The sequence below is a fragment of the Emiliania huxleyi genome (genome assembly GCF_000372725.1).
Source record: "Emiliania huxleyi CCMP1516 unplaced genomic scaffold EMIHUscaffold_326, whole genome shotgun sequence".
Taxonomy (NCBI): domain Eukaryota; phylum Haptophyta; order Isochrysidales; family Noelaerhabdaceae; genus Emiliania; species Emiliania huxleyi.
This window is the reverse complement of record NW_005199553.1, coordinates 55,021-69,716: the sequence shown is the minus strand read 5'-3', so window position 1 is coordinate 69,716 and position 14,696 is coordinate 55,021. Positions and strand designations below refer to the sequence as shown.

The following is a 14,696-nucleotide window of genomic DNA, read 5'->3' as shown; positions in this document are numbered from 1 at the left end:
GGAGCAGCGGGCGGAGCAGCGGGTAGGTCTGCCAGCGCAGCGCACGCGCCCGGCGGCGGGCCAGGCGACGGGCCAGGCAGCGGGCCAGGCAGCGGGCAGGCCGGCGGACAGGGCGGCGAGCGAGGCAAGGGCGGCGGAGGAGCAGGGGCAGGGGATGGTCGAGCTCGAGGCGCCGCTCAGATGCGCAGCCCGCCCCCCCCGCGCGGAGCCCATTAGAGCCAGCCCCCTCCCCTCTCGCCTCTCGCCTCTCGCCACAGGACGACGGCGAGGACGACGAGGACGAGCTCGTGGTGGGGCCTCCGCCCAAGCAGCAGAGGGCGGCCGAGGGCGGCGTCCGGTTCGGTTGGGAGGCGGTGGCGAGCCGGGCCGGGGAGGCTGCGTTGCGCGACAAGGCGTCGTCCGCAGTGGTGCAGCAGGACGCGGTGATGAGCTCGGTCTTTGGGGAGGCGCGCGGCGACGGCGACGAGGCGCGAGCCGCGCTGCTGGCGCAGGTCAACGAGGCTGCTCAGAAGAATGCCCGGCTGGAGCTGCAGAGCCGCTACTGACAGCGACGCACGAGGTGGCACATCCGGGGGCCACGGCTCTGCCAGCTCTGGGCCACGCTCTTGTGAGTTTTCCCTCCCTCTCGTGCCAACCGGGGGCGCGCGGCGTGGGCGTGGCGCGCACGCGGACCGGCGGGCCCGTACGTGCGCCCGACGAGTGACGTGCGCGCCGCCGGCGCGGGCCGGTTGGCCGGCGGGGCGGGGGCCGCGCCGCGCGCGGTGCGCGGTGCGCGGAGATTTTTTTGGCCGCAGCCTCTCTACACTCTAGCTCTCTGTTTGGACTCTCTTCCCTCTTCCGTGTTCTGCCTCTCTTTTGTCAGGAATAAATTAAAAAGTCCTCCGGCGAGACTCACATCATGCATGCACAGATGGCGTGGGAGGAAGATGGCTGCACAAGTGCCGACAAGCGTGACCGGGTCTGTGTGTGGTCACAGCGGGGTCGGGAGAGAGTCACAGTCAGTACTCAGAGGTTCAGAGGCACCTTGTCACAGCACGAACGTAGAGCGAGTACCGGCGCCGAGCCGCAGAGAAGCGTAGAGCGACCGCCCGAAGTGGGGTGGGTGGGTGGGGGGCGAGGGGCGAGGGGTCCGCCCCGCTAGTCGTCGAGGTCGGCGAGCTCCTCCTCCTCCTCCTGCAGCTCGCGCTCGTACAGCGGCGCCTCGTCGAGCATCTCGTCGAGGTGGAGGAGGTACTCGACCATGCCGGAGCTGTACTTGCCCGACGAGTCAATCTCGTCCAGCCCGTTGTGCTGCTTGTGCACCTGTGGGCGTGGCAGCAGCAGTGTCACCAGGCGGCCGGCCCAGCTCGCTGTGCGCTACTCGGACCCGCTGCCGCGCCTTGTTGTCCTTGAGGCATACTATGGTCGGGAGCATCCAGATGTTGAGCTTCTCGGTGATGAAGGGCGCCTTCTCCGCGTCCACGCAGATGAAGCGCGCCTCGAGGTGCCTCTGCGCGAGCATGCTCAGGTGCTCGGTCAGGATCTTGCCGTGCCTGCGGCGAGGAGGCGAGAGCGAGAGAGTGAGAAGGAGGGCGACGGAGAGGGCGGCCGCGCGCGAGCGCGAAGGCGCGCCGGTTCGACTCGCGCGTGAAGAGGCAGACAACGCGTGCGGACGACTTGGTGTAGGAGAAGAACTCCTTTTGGTCGCCGACAATTGCCATCCTTCCGTGCCCATTCCGCTGCCACTCCATCTTCTCCTCCGCCTTGCGCTTCATCTCCTCGACGCGGCGCCTGCGAATGTTTGCCAGCTCGTCCTCCTGCTAGCATCGGAGTCGGGGATCAGCCGGGCGCGCGAAAGAGAGAGCGCGGATGATGGCGCCGCCGCGCCGTAATGTTTTCGACGCGCTCGAGCTCATCGTCGACGGCCCGCTCGACATTGCTCAGGACCTGGCTGACAGCCTGGTCCATCATGGCCTGCTGCATCGTCATGGGATCCATTGCTTTGAGGTGGGCGGGGCCCGGGCAAATGGCCGTTGCGCGCAACGCTGGATAAAAGAAATAACGCAAGTTGGGAGCTGGGAAGAGGACCGCCGCAAGCGGCGTGGCGTGGAGCGGTTGTGCATCCCTCCGGGGGCCCCTCTGCGCCGGGGAGGCGTTGTTGGAGGCTAGGACGCAAGCGTCCGTCGCCCTTTTCAAACTCGGGGCCCACTCCGCTACGCTCCGACCCGAATTTGGAGGGCCTAAAAGTTTAAGCTGTTGCTGCGCAAAAGGGGTCGGACACCGGGCGCAGCTCATGCTAAGAGCTAGAAGAGGAGATAGAGAGAACAACCACCCTGTCCCGTTATTGCGTACACCAACACCACAAAACGCTCTCTCTCTCCTGTCCTCACTCAGGGGGGTCACAACTACCAAGTCCCTCGACTAGCTGCCACAGGGCGCAGCTGCCACAGGGCGCAGCTGGAGACGCTCCCCCTCAATCGGCATCCACCCCCACCCGCTCCAGCCCCACTTCTGCTGCCGAGAGAGCTGAATCGAAGCAAGCGAGCCATTGCATCTTGGCGTGCTCCTGGAGCGCGGCTTTCTGCGGCCACGAGCACGGCGGAGTCGGCGTCGTAGCGCGCATCGTTCCCGCTCATCGCCCATTCCTCCCGTGACGTGTGTCGGCCGCGATTCGATGTCGCCACCTTCATCGCCAACGAGGACTCCCTCGACTGCAGGGGGGCTCCGGTGCGGGGAGGGACTCCGCCTGCTGCGCTGGCCGACTGCGCCCTCCTCCTCCATGGGATCGATCCGATTCCGCAGCGGCGGTGCTGCGCGGGAGGCGGCCGCGGGCACGCTGGGCTCGATCAGCGGCTTTCCCCTCAGGTAGCGCGAAAGCACGGATTTGGCGGCCGTTCTTGGCTTCAATTTTACGAATGTCTTGGCACCAGCTGAAGGCTTGCCCGGCCCAGATCGCCCAGTTCGTGCACGGTATTCGGATTTTGCTATTTGTTCGTGTGGGGGTATATTGCAGATTTGTCAATGGTACCGCGTCTGCGACGCGGGCGCCTTGCGGGCAGAGCCCTTACGCCTTAGCCACCCTTTTATCTTGCGCGGTCATTAAAATGCCATGCGATTTTTGTTTGATTTCACTTTCTTCCTCTTACTCCAAGTGATGCATCTGTTCTTTGTTTCTCTTCGCAAGTGACCCCGACTCGCTCGCTACGCCCCCTAGGGCACGCAGGCCCTGGCCCTGCTCTCGCGCCAGTGCTCCGCAAACCCGTGCCGCCGCATGATGGCGCAGGCGTTGGTGAGCGTGCGGCGCGTCATCTCCGCCGCGAGGAGCGCCTCCCGGTGTGGCGAGTGCAGAAAGGCGCCGGCGTGGCGGTGGTCGTCCGGGGCGAGGTCCTCGAGGAGGCCGTGTCGGTGGAGCCGCTTGAGGAGCGGCTGGATGGCGCCCCCGCCAAAGACGTACATCGAGGCGGCCGCGGTTGCGTAGGCGCGGAGGAAGCGGTCGCGCGGGACGGAGACGCCTCGCGCGGCGTACGTCTTGAGCAGCAGGTCGAGCAGGTCCGCCTGGTCATTAGGAATCAGTGAGTTAACAGTCCGTCTTGGAGGAGCGGGGCGAGCAGGTCAGACCTCGTGCGCGGCGAGGAAGGCGGGCGGCAGCCAGTGGAAGTTCCACTGCGGCACGGGGGGCGGGGTGAGGGGCGGGGTGATAGGGGGGTGGGGGCGAGGGGCGGGAGGGGGTCGAAGGCGGGAGGGTGGGTTCGGGTACCGTGGGGTAGGGGAGGGGGTATAAGGCGGGAGGGTGCGTCACCGCCCACTCGAGCCCGACGCAGTTGAGGCAGGCCTGCCGCCAGTCAAAGAGGGTTGGGGTTAGGGGTAGGGTTAGGGTTAGGGTTAGGGTTAGGGGTAGGGGTAGGGTTAGGGTTAGGGTTAGCAGTTGAGGCAGGCCTGCTGCCAGTCGAAGAGGCCGAGGGTGGCGCCCTCCCCCTCGGGCCCGCCGCTGGCGCGGGCAAAGAAGAATGCGTTGTCGGCGACGATGTCGTTGTGGCCGTAGGCGAGCAGGTCGCCCTCGGCGCAGAGCCCGGAGAGCAGGTCGGGCAAGTCTGCGATCAGCTCGAGCTCGAGGCCGACCTAATATAACAATAATAATAACAATAATAGTACTAATAATAGTCTGCGATCAGCTCGAGCTCGAGGCCGACCAGCTGCGCGGGCACGTCCCAAGTGCAAAAGGCGGCGTTGAGGGCCCGACCTCCGACCGTCCTCCGGGCGGAGTGGCGCAGCCCTGCCAGCCCGAGCAGCTGCGCGATCGCGGTGCGCGGCAGGTTGACCTCGTCATACCTGGGTTAATTAATGAATTCGTCAGGCAAGGGTGGGGGGGAGAGAGGTCCATGGCAGACGTCGGCACCTGGGCAGCGTGGCGGCGCAGCCTCGCGCGTGCGGGCCCCACAGCCGCGCGTTGAGCCGCCCGCCCGCCTGCAGGACAGTTCCGAGAAGGCTCACGCAAGGGGGGCTGCAGAGGCCCGCTCTCCCGCAGCTCTCCCGCCTCCCACCTGCACGAAGGCGCGCTGCTCGGCGAGCGAGGGCGGGTCGCGCGCGCGGTGCCGCGGCGGCAGCAGCGGCGGAGAGGCGACGCGCTCGCCGCCGCCCTCCTCGCCGCCGCCCTCCTCGCCGCCTCCGCCGCCGCCGCCGAAGCACAGAGGCTCGAGCAGCAGGCACGACTCGCCCGCCGAGGAAAAGTCGGCGAAGTAGCAGCGAGGGCTCGCGATGCCGCACTCGCGCGCCTCCGCGGCGAGACGCAGGTAGAAGAGCGCCTCGCACGCCGCGGTCTGGGTCGCGGCAGCCAGCATCTTCATTGCAAACTCGCCGCGAGCGCTCAGCTTCACAAACAGGCGTGGAGGCAGCGCCGCCGCGCCGGCGCCAGAATACGAGACTGCGACGATGTGCTTGTCGCCCTTGACGCCATCAAAGCCGCCGCTCTGCAGCGCGTGGACGGACTCGACTCGTGCGCCCACGGGAAGCAGGCCGGGAGCGCCGTGTCGCAGCATCGCCTCGAGCGACGCCGGAGTGAGCTGCTCGATGAGCGCGGGAAAGGTGAGGCTGGAGAGCACTCCGCGCCGCCGCCAGCCGCCCGGCACCAGCAGCCGCACCGCAGTGGCCAGAAGCGCAAGCAGACCGCGCGGCGAGACGGGCGAGCGCCACCGCGTTCGGCTTCCCGCATAAAGCAGGAACAGCGCGACGGCAACGGCAGCCATCGTGCTGAGAGCTTGTGCCAGCCAGTCGTCCTCCTGCCAAGTCTCCAGCCACGGCCAGGCCAGCGCCGGCGGTGGCGTCAGCTCCTGCAGAGGCGCCCTGCGGAGGCGAGGGAGACGCCAGCGCATGGGATGTGTATCGAAACGAAGCGGGCTCAACACCCTCCAGCTTGGTTCGGGCTCCGTACCCATAGGGTGTGATTGTTCTGTGAGGGTCCGCCCGCAGGCGCATTTTGTATACCGAGGCGGTGCCCGGTGCCGGGTATTCCGTCTCATTTCATACATATCACTTCTTTTACCTCAGTACATACCCAGATTGTACATACGGTACCCCCTCCCCCCGTTGGAGCCCGCAGATGGGTAAGGAGCAGGTAGGTTAGGGTTAGCGTTAGGGCTTAGCCTTAGCGCTTAGGCAGGGCCCGTCACAACGGGCCGCGCACGTAGCGTCGTAGGTTTAGGGTTCCGCTTTCCGTTTCACATTCGACACGAGATCATCGCGAGCTGTAGCTCGCAGAGGAGTATGGCGTGTACCGGCCGGATTCCATGCTCTCGAGCCATGGAGGCGGGTCGCACCCGCCGCCCGCGGCGGCAACGCTGCGCGTCGCGCGATTCGACGCCTCGGCGAGCCGAGGCGGGTCGTAGCCCGCGCGGGGCGGCGGCGGCGAGCCGCCCGCGACGTCGGGAGCGAGGGCGGCGCGCAGAGCAGCCGCGCCGCCCGCGTGGCCGTGCAATTGTGTCTCGAGCTCGAGCGCCTCGATCTGGCGGAAGCTCGGCCGCCTCGCCGGGTCCGCGGCCCAGCACGCCTCGGCCAGCGCGCGCAGGGGTGGCGGCAGGCTGCTCGGGTCGGGCCGCGCGCCGTGCCCGACCCGCGCGCGCAGCTCGTCCACTCTCCCCGCCTCGAGGAGGGCTCGCCACGGGTAGAGCCGCGAGCAGAGCTCCCAGACGCACACCCCAAACGAGAAGATGTCGGCGCTGGCGGAGGGCACCACCCCCTCCCCCGCGCCAGTTCGCTTGGCGGGCGGCGGCGGCGCCGGCAGAAGCGCCGACAGCGTCGCCGCGGCCGAGACCGCCGAGGCAGCCGACCCCTCGGCTGAGGCGCCGCCGCCGCCGTGCCGGCGCGTGGCCGGCGAGAAACGGTCGCCGTCGCGCACCAAAAAGAGCTCGGGCGCCATGTAGGGCAGGGTGCCAACCTCCTCCGACAGCGACGCCGCCTCTCCCGCCTCCTCTCCACCCTCGCCGGAGGCTGCCGCTCGCCGCCCCAGCAAGCGCGACGACCCAAAGTCGCAGATCTTGACCTCGCCGCCTCGCAGGAGCAGGTTGAGCGGCTTCAGGTCGCCGTGCCATACGCCGCACGTGCCGTGGAGGAACGCCATGCCGCGGGCGACGCCGGCGCAGAGCGAGCCCACCAGCGGCAGCGGCAGCGGCGGAAGCGGCGCCGTCGGCTCGAGGCCGGCGGCGTGGATGAGGCGGTGGAGGGAGCTGTCGCACCGCTCCATCACGAGGCAGACGAGCGGCGGAGCGACGCAGCCGCCGACGAAACGGACCACGTTCGGGTGGGCGCAGTGGGCGAGGCACTCCGCTTCCGTCAGGAACATGGCGACAAAGTCGCGAGTCAAGTGGGCCACTGCGAACTGCTTGACGGCGACGGGCTCGCCAAAGTAGCTCGCCGCGCTCACCACCGCTGACGAGCCGCGCCCGATCGGCCGCTCGATGCGCAAATCGCTAGGCTCGACGACGACGAAGCGCGGTCGGCGGGGCGCGGGCTGCCCACCCGCAGCCCGCGCCGCGCCCGCCGCCCGCGCCGCGAGCAGAGGCACTCTGTGCGCCTTCGCGTCCTCGCCGCCGACGACGCAGGCGGCGAAGCCGGAGCGGGCCCAGTAGGCCGAGTCGCGCTGCAGGATCCAGACCTAGGGTTAGGGTTAGGGTTAGGGTTAGGGTTGGGGTTAGCAGTAGGCCGAGTCGCGCTGCAGGATCCCGACCAGCAAGGGGGCGTGCGCGGCGAAGCTGATCGGCATCACGGCGGCGTCCAGCCGCCACGCGGACGCCACACCGGAGCATAGCTTGGGCAGCAGGAAGGCTGCGGCCTATAGGAAGGCCGATACGTTCCCGGCAGACAGGAGGGCCGGGCGTAATGGGCAGGGAGGAGGGCCGGGCGCAGTGAGGAGGGCCGGGCGCAGTGGGTCGAGCGAGCCAGTGGGTCGAGCGAGCCTGCAGCGAGTTGAAGGCGCAGAGAGGCAGGGCACCGCGTTCCCACGCGGGCTTGGGCCGGAGGATCCCGAGGGCGGCGGCCGCGGCGGGGTAGGCGACGATGTTGACACAGAGACGCGACCAGTACGGCGCCCAGGCAGCCGCAAATAGAAGCTGCAGCGGCTGAGAGGAGGGTTGCGGCACGCGGATGGCCCAAGCAAGCAAGGCGCAGCCACAGCCGGCGGTGAGCAGAATGGCCCAAGCGGCGGCAGCGCGAGTGGCAAGCCTGAGCGCGGCGAGGCCGGCGCCACGCCCGGCCAGGAAGAGGAGCAGGCCTTCGCTGCACAGAACCCAGGAGGCGGCGGTAAGGTACTGCGTGGTCAGCAGTGCCGTCTGAACCGCGTCACGAGCGCCGGCACCGTCCACGTAGGCCTGGAACCCAAAGGTGGCGGCCCAAAGGCAGCTGTGCAAGGCCTCGTACTGGAGAAGGCGAGAGTAGACGGGCAGCACGCAGACGCTGGCGGCAGATCTGGCGGCAAGCCGGCGTTGCCGCGTCACATAGGAAATGAGTGCGCCGGCCTTGAGCACGAGGAAGACGGCGAGGAGAGCGTGCTCACGCTGTAGCCCCTTGCAGTGCTCGAGCGAGCAGGGCATCGCACTACCCTGTTCCTTCCTTCTCTGTGATCCCTGGTCACACGACAGCACCTGTCGTGATTGCTCTTTGCTTGTGACTGAGTGGTGGGATGCTCCGCAGCGTGAGTGTGTGATGCGGCGTTTCTTTTGGCGGGCACCCTTTTCTTTTCCGCAGAAAGGATCGCTTAAAAGAAAGAAGGAAAGAAAACAGACAACCCAAGGGAGGGATGGGAGGACGGTGAATGGATCGCTTGTACGTAGAGCGCGATGTGTTAAAAATTCTTTTTCTCGCGAGAAAAAGAAGAGGAGCAGCAGGCCTTCGCTGCACAGAACCCAGGAGGCGGCGGTAAGGTACTGCGTGGTCAGCAGTGCCGTCTGAACCGCGTCACGAGCGCCGGCACCGTCCACGTAGGCCTGGAGCCCAAAGGTGGCGGCCCAAAGGCAGCTGTGCAAGGCCTCGTCCTGGAGAAGGCGAGAGTAGACGGGCAGCACGCAGACGCTGGCGGCAGATCTGGCGGCAAGCCGGCGTTGCCGCGTCACATAGGAAATGAGCGCGCCGGCCTTGACGCTTGAGCACGAGGAAGACGGCGAGGAGAGCGTGCTCGCGCTGAAGCCCCTTGCAGTGCTCGAGCGAGCAGGGCATCGCACTAACCTGGTCCCTCCTTCTCTTTGATCCCTGGTAACACGACAGCACCCTGTGGTGATTGCTCTTTTTGCTTGTGAGTGGAATGTCCCCCGGATTCGGTACTTCAGTAGGGTATGGTATTATTTCAAGTGCTGCAGTACGACCAACGTTGCCAGGTGACTCTCCCAGCGATTATGCTCGAGGCGGAAGGCGATGTCATCGAGGCCGCGGCCGCTCCCGCGGCTGCAGCCGCACCGGCTGCCTAGCCCGGCTGGCGGCCGCAGGCCGTCGAATGCGACGACGGCCGCTATTGAGAGAGATTTTTAGCAATACCAAACAACTAATTTGTTTTTGCCGCTATTGCCGCCCTCCTCGCCCAGCGCATTGCTTAGTGGTGCGCTCGCCTCCCTCCTGCGCGACCGCTCATTCGTCGAGCGCGTTGTCTGTCTCGGCCGGCGCGCGAAGACGTGTGAAGAGGGGGGTCATGTCCGGTGTGAAGGGTAACCCACCAGGGTATCAGCCTATCCTCTAGGGGCCCAATGCCGGTCCTCTCAAGAGGGTATCAGGGTATAGCCCTGGGGTATGATTTGGGATATACCAAGCTGAAGTACCGAATCCAGCGTGAGTGGCGCTGCGGCGGTTTCTTTTTGGGGAACCCGAAGCCGAGGACCTTTCTTTTCCGCAACATTTTTTTCGACAATGTTGTTCGCCCACTCGGCGGTCAGTCGTCTCCCGGTGGGCGCCGGTTCAGGCGCAGTGCGCGAGCTGGCGAAGAAGGCGGTGCGCTCTCGGAAGGGCTTCGATCCGACCCGCGGCTGGGCGCGCCTCCACGAGCGCCTTTCCGAGGTGCCCGTGCACCTGCCGGCGCTAAAGAAGCTCGAGGCGCCTCCCTCGCGGCCGCACCGTGGTGACGCGCGCGCCCGCCTCGACGCGCCGCCTGCTCGGGCCCCCTAGGTGGTGTTTGGCCGCGCTGGCGACGGCCACACCGCCGCGCGGCACTTTGTGCGCATGCACCTCGCGCAGCTGCGGTTCCAGAACCCCGACGCGTCAGTGTCGCAGAGCAGCTCCAAGCTCGAGAAGAGCTCGCGAGTGAGCATCGAGCTGGACGGCGGCGAGGCCGTCGAGCTGAACGTCACGGGCCTGGCGAACCGCACCGAGGCGCGTCCGCCCGCCGCCACACCCGCCGCACACCCGTGCGCTTGCAAGAGACTGCTTGTCCGGCCGGCAGGTGCTGAGGCAGGTGCTCGGCGCGTCCGGGATGGAGGCCGCTGAGGTGGAGGCTGCGGCGGCGGCGGCAACCTCCATTCCCGACGTGACCATCGACGCGGCAGGCTATTGCGGCGAGCGGCGCGCGAAAGGTCATGGCTTCCCGCCACGAGTCATCGTTCCGCTGCCGCGGCGCGCTGCCGAGTGAGCGTTGTGCCGCTGGTGCATGCCTGTGTGGTGTGGAATAATTATCTTTATCGACTACAAGACGCGCGCGAGGTCACGTCTCCCGAGAAAACACAGCGTGAGACCCGACAGTGCGACAGTGAGAGAAGGAACATAGGACCGCAACGAGCTCGCACTAATCCCGACCCCCGGTTTTTTCGCTGAGGGTTTCAAACTTGTTCTATCATAGTTAGCTGCTAAGTGAGAGCAAGTGACACATCGCGTTCTCACCACGGTCGCCGCTCATGGCGCGGCGCGCCTGCGCAACGCGGCCCCGAGAGGGGCCGCCTGGCCACCGCTGCCACTGCGCCGCACGGATTTCACCCCACTTTCGCGACTGTGGCCGTCCAACAGTCTGCCGGCGCGGCGGGCGCATTCGAATGCGCCCGCTGCGCCGGCAGACTGTCAGTGCTATCCCGGGCGGCGCGCCAGCGAGCCCGGACGCTGGCCAGCCGCGAGGACAGCGCCATCGTCATCGGCGTCTCCTGCAGCAACTTCAACAGCACAAGGTAGCCGGGTCGGAGGCCTCCCGCCGAGCTGCCGAGCCACCCCGCACCCGCGCCACCCTGCCTCAGGGAGTCAGTTGAGAGGGTGCGCAAAACCTTACCAAAACTGGCACGGGTCACGCGCCGCTCGGGAGCCGCGGCGCAGCCTCCAGAGACTGCAACGACAGCGAGCATACGCGCACGCGACTAAGCAGCTAACTCGAGGGGTTTCCTCAATCAACCGAACGCACTAGGCTGGCGAAAAAACCGGGGCGCGGGATTAGTGCGTCTGGGAAAGGAGCGGCGCGTACGCCGACGAGCGCGCGCCGCGTCGGGCGTCGTCCACCGTGTGTGCAAGTGTGGGTGAGGCGCCCCGCGAACGGCGAACCCCCCGATAGGGTGCCCACAGGACCCAAAAGAAAATAGCTTTCTGGCTCAAAAAGGGACGCACGCGGCAAATCTGATGTTGGCCAGTTCCAATAGGAGAGAGGCCTCTTCCGTTGGGGGACCGAGTGACTAGGAAACGAGGGTTCCCCGGTTTGTCACGCGCGAGCACGAGCGTGACACTGCACTTGGCGCCGAGCGCTCGCGGCTCAGACCTTGTGCAGGCCACCCCTCATTGGGCACGCCGGTCTGGACCGATGGCGCTCGGTGTGGAGCAAGCAAGACACACCCACCCCCCCTCGGCGCGCGCTCGCCATTCCAACGGCCGCCAGGAGCACGAAGAGGACTCCTCATGGCTGTGCCCAAGTGGGCTTCGACCGGCCTCGGCTGGGGGGGCGGGTTGTCCCGGTTGCGGACGCGTTCTGCAGCCCCCTGGGCCCGTGACAGCACCCCAAAACTGCCCCTCGGCGGCATACAGCACTGCCAGCCAGCCTCTTCCTCCTCCTCAAGGGCTGTACTATAGGCCATATTGCGCCGCCTCCTACTGGCAGCCGGGCGGGCGCGCGCCGCGGGCGCCTCGGCGCGCGCACGGCTCGCAAAGTTCGAACGAGTACTGCCGCCCGGCCGCCTCAAGGCTGCCGGGCGGCAGTACTCGCCTCGCAAGGCGCGCACCGGCTGCTCTGGCTGCTGCGCCGGCGGCCGCTGCGCTGGCCGCTGCTGCGCCGGCTGGCGGGCGGCACGGCCGCCGGCGGCCGCTGCACCCGCGCCTTCCCTCGCGGGCGCCGTCGCGCCGCGCGCGCCCAACTCTGCTGGTACACGGCACGCGTCGTCACACAGCCGCGGAGAACAGGCGGTGCAGCGCGCGAAGCGCGCGCGATCTCGTACTTTTAAGGCTGGATCCGGCCATTCCAAGGGTATACCTTTGAGAATCCCCAGCGTCCCACCCTCCTAGTCACACTCTCAATATCTCGACTGGCCAACACGAAGTGCTGCGATCGGGGATAGAATAGAAAGGTGAACAACAGTCAGGCTCGGACTGGACACCAACGCGGTATGGGTGGACGCTCGAACCTCGAGCACGATGGGGACGTGCGTAACTTCAGGAAAAGTCATTGCAATTCGATGTCAACGACTCGCCCGGCAGTGGTGCAGCATGCCCGTGGTGCCTTTGGGCTGCAAAGCGCCGAGCACAGAGCGCAGTTTCAATGCGATTGTGCAGGGTCTCTTTCGCGAAGAGCTCGTGCCGCCCGGCGATGTGCTCGACGCTGGTGCTCTATTCGGCAAGTGGTCGTGCTACTATGCGTGCCTCAATCCATGGCGGCGAGTGCGCGCGGTCGACCCGCTCCCGTCAAACGCCCATTCAATACAGTGCTCTGACGACGCGGCGAACCGGGCGCTGCTGCGGTACGCGCGAGCCCTCTCCAACGAATCTGACTCCATTGAGGTGATCGATCGACGAGGCGGTTATGTTGGGAAGCTACAACGGCACATCTCGGCGCCTCGTTCCGCCACCGTGAGGGTGGGCGTCTCGACTATCGACGAGCTCTTCCTCTCCGAGTGGCGATCGCGGCTGGGATTTGCACATCTCGATATGGAGGTTGCTCCTCCCCACCCTCTCCCACCCTCTCCCCACCCTCTCCCCACCCTCTCCCCACCCTCTCCCCACCCTCACCCCACCCGAGGGGTACGAGCGTCGAGCCATCCTCGGGGGCGCGACAACCATCCGGCGCGACCAGCCCATCATCTCCACCGAGCTGAGCGGGACTTCGCCGGAAGCGCCAAAGCTGCTGGCGCTGCTGCGGAGTCTGGGGTACGTAAGCTTCAGCATCCTCGAGATGACCGGCGTCGGCTATAACAAGCGAAACGTGCTGAGCTTCCCGCGCTCGCAGCTCCAGCGGCTCCTCGACTCGCCCACTCTCGACCTCGCCGCTCGCGGCTTGCTCCTCGTGCCGGTCAACGAGAGCACGGTCAACAGGCAACGGTCCAGGGTCCGAGTTCTATCTTGGTACAACGACCTCTCGTTCCGCAAGGTCGTGTGCGCCTCGCGAAAGGCGGGCAAGCCGCAGGCGTGGGAGTGGGGCGAGGAGGCTCCCGACGACCGGAGGCCGTGGGAGGCCTCGAGCGCAGCGCGCTGGTGGGAGCCCGTGCTGTCGCTGCCCGAGGTGTGCGGCCACGCCGCGAGCGGCGGCCGGGGTGCGGGGAGAGAGAGGATGGGCTCTCCGCCTCCGGTTTGACGTGGTGTGGAGTGGTCCGGAGCTGCGAGCTGGGCGCCCGAGAGCGACAATACGAACAAGCGACAGACAAATGCACCAACAATTGGTTTGGTCTGGACTCGCTGGTAAAGAAACGGACCTCGCGAGGACTGGAGAGAAGGTAGTCCCCATTTAGCATGGATGATAGGATTCCTAAGATCTAAAATCGAGGGGTCCCGTACCATGCGGAATCGACCCTATCCAGTGCTCAAGTGCGCAAGATCTTGGAGCACTTGGAGTGCAGTCATTGGCCTCCGGGTAAAATTCTTCTCGAGCGGGAGCTTTGCGGTATGGGCAAGCCGCCGGCCGCGCCCTCGAGCCTCGGCCACAACCTGCGAGACTCGAGCGGCCGCACGGCACTGCATGCCGCCGCCGCGGCAGGTCGCACGGGAGCCGTCGTGGCGCTCCTCTCGCAGGGAGCGTGCGTGAACCTCCCACGCGACAACGGCTCCACCCCGTTGCACGCCGCTGCTGCGCACGGCCACGCCGAGGTCGTCAGCGAGCTGATCGCCGCGCGAGCAAACGTCGACGCAAAACGGGCCGACAACAAGAAGACGGCGCTGCACGCGGCTGCCGCGCACGGCTCGGCCGAGGTTGTGCGGTCACTGCTTGCTGCGAAGGCGGAGCCGGCGGCCCGTCGCGAGAACGGCAAGACCCCGCTGCACGCCGCCTGCAGCGGGGGCCACGCCGAGGCGGTCGAGTCGCTGCTCGAGGGCCGGGCGGACCCGAGCGCGGCCGAGTCGCACGGCATCACTCCTCTGCACGTGGCGGCGGCCCAGGGCCACGTGCGGTGCGTCTCGAGCCTCCTCGCCGCGGGCGCAGTCCCCAACCCGGTCCGGGACAACGGCCGAACCGCCCTCCACGCCGCCGCCGCCGGCGGCCACGCTGGCGTCGTCGCGCTCCTGCTCGAGGCTGGTGCGGAGGTGGACCAGGCGGGGCAGGGGCGTGCGACCGCACTGCACGTTGCGGCGCGGGAGGGGCACGCCTCCGTTGTCGGCATGCTGCTCGGCGCCGGCGCTGCCATCAACGAGTCGCGCGCCGACGGCAACACGGCGCTCCACGCGGCGGCCTGGCGGGGCCACGCGCCCGTCGTGGCGGCGCTGCTCGAGTCGCGCGCCCAGATCGACGCGTGTGCGGAGCGGGTGGGCGGTGCTCCGATGCCGCTCCACTTTGCCGCGCGCCAGGGGCACGTCGACGTGGTTCGCGCCCTCCTCGCCGCCCGGGCGCAGGCAGCCGGGAGGAGAGAGGGAGTGCCACGGCGGCCGCCTCGCAGCTTTGACCTCGCCCGGCCCCGCACCGCAGGCGGACTCCGGCGAGGAGCACGGAATGACGGCGCTGCACGGCGCCGCCGCGCACGGCCACGCCGAGGCACTCGGCTGCCCTCTACAGAGCCCGCCCCTCCCCCGCCCCCAGCCACCTCGGCCCGTGGTCGGCCCCTTTCCCTTTCCCTTTCTCCTTCTTCTTTCTCTTTTTTTTTTTT

The 14,696-nt window shown here is 67.4% G+C and overlaps 6 protein-coding genes across 6 annotated transcripts in view; 3 read left to right on the top strand and 3 right to left on the bottom strand.

Moving 5' to 3' along the window:
• The window catches only part of EMIHUDRAFT_241198 (hypothetical protein), a gene marked incomplete at both ends in the record, with an annotated part of 2,326 nt that extends 1,781 nt beyond the window's left edge, over positions 1-545 (top strand). Inside the window, one exon of the mRNA XM_005773810.1 lies at positions 258-545. Coding sequence (XP_005773867.1) covers positions 258-545 — 288 coding nt within the window. The remainder of the gene's footprint in view (positions 1-257) is intronic.
• Positions 546-1,378: 833 nt separating this feature from the next.
• On the bottom strand, positions 1,379-1,950 carry EMIHUDRAFT_46640 (hypothetical protein; the record flags this gene model as incomplete). The annotated part of the gene is made up of 3 exons (XM_005773809.1): positions 1,379-1,532; positions 1,621-1,799; positions 1,882-1,950. Coding segments are annotated over 3 exons (402 nt in total), but the record flags the coding sequence as incomplete, so codon positions are not given.
• A 1,239-nt stretch (positions 1,951-3,189) lies between these two features.
• EMIHUDRAFT_458366 (hypothetical protein) lies at positions 3,190-8,060 on the bottom strand (the record flags this gene model as incomplete). Its single annotated transcript, XM_005773808.1, has 13 exons — positions 3,190-3,534; positions 3,598-3,642; positions 3,779-3,811; positions 3,916-4,098; positions 4,170-4,308; positions 4,666-5,319; positions 5,751-5,836; positions 6,086-6,211; positions 6,371-6,544; positions 6,719-6,946; positions 7,037-7,111; positions 7,199-7,296; positions 7,463-8,060. 13 exons carry the CDS (start codon positions 8,058-8,060, stop codon positions 3,190-3,192), a joined length of 2,784 nt encoding a protein of 927 aa, XP_005773865.1.
• A 1,301-nt stretch (positions 8,061-9,361) lies between these two features.
• EMIHUDRAFT_444464 (hypothetical protein) lies at positions 9,362-10,280 on the top strand (the record flags this gene model as incomplete). The annotated part of the gene is made up of 3 exons (XM_005773807.1): positions 9,362-9,546; positions 9,619-9,822; positions 9,893-10,280. Coding segments are annotated over 3 exons (575 nt in total), but the record flags the coding sequence as incomplete, so codon positions are not given.
• Positions 10,281-10,285: 5 nt separating this feature from the next.
• Positions 10,286-10,775, bottom strand: EMIHUDRAFT_241192 (hypothetical protein; the record flags this gene model as incomplete). The annotated part of the gene is made up of 2 exons (XM_005773806.1): positions 10,286-10,354; positions 10,425-10,775. The coding sequence occupies 2 exons, from the start codon at positions 10,773-10,775 to the stop codon at positions 10,286-10,288; spliced, it is 420 nt and encodes a 139-aa protein (XP_005773863.1).
• Positions 10,776-13,506: 2,731 nt separating this feature from the next.
• The window catches only part of EMIHUDRAFT_241190 (hypothetical protein), a gene marked incomplete at both ends in the record, with an annotated part of 2,800 nt that continues 1,610 nt past the window's right edge, over positions 13,507-14,696 (top strand). The window contains 2 exons of the mRNA XM_005773805.1: positions 13,507-14,415; positions 14,519-14,644. Coding sequence (XP_005773862.1) covers positions 13,507-14,415; positions 14,519-14,644 — 1,035 coding nt within the window. The remainder of the gene's footprint in view (positions 14,416-14,518; positions 14,645-14,696) is intronic.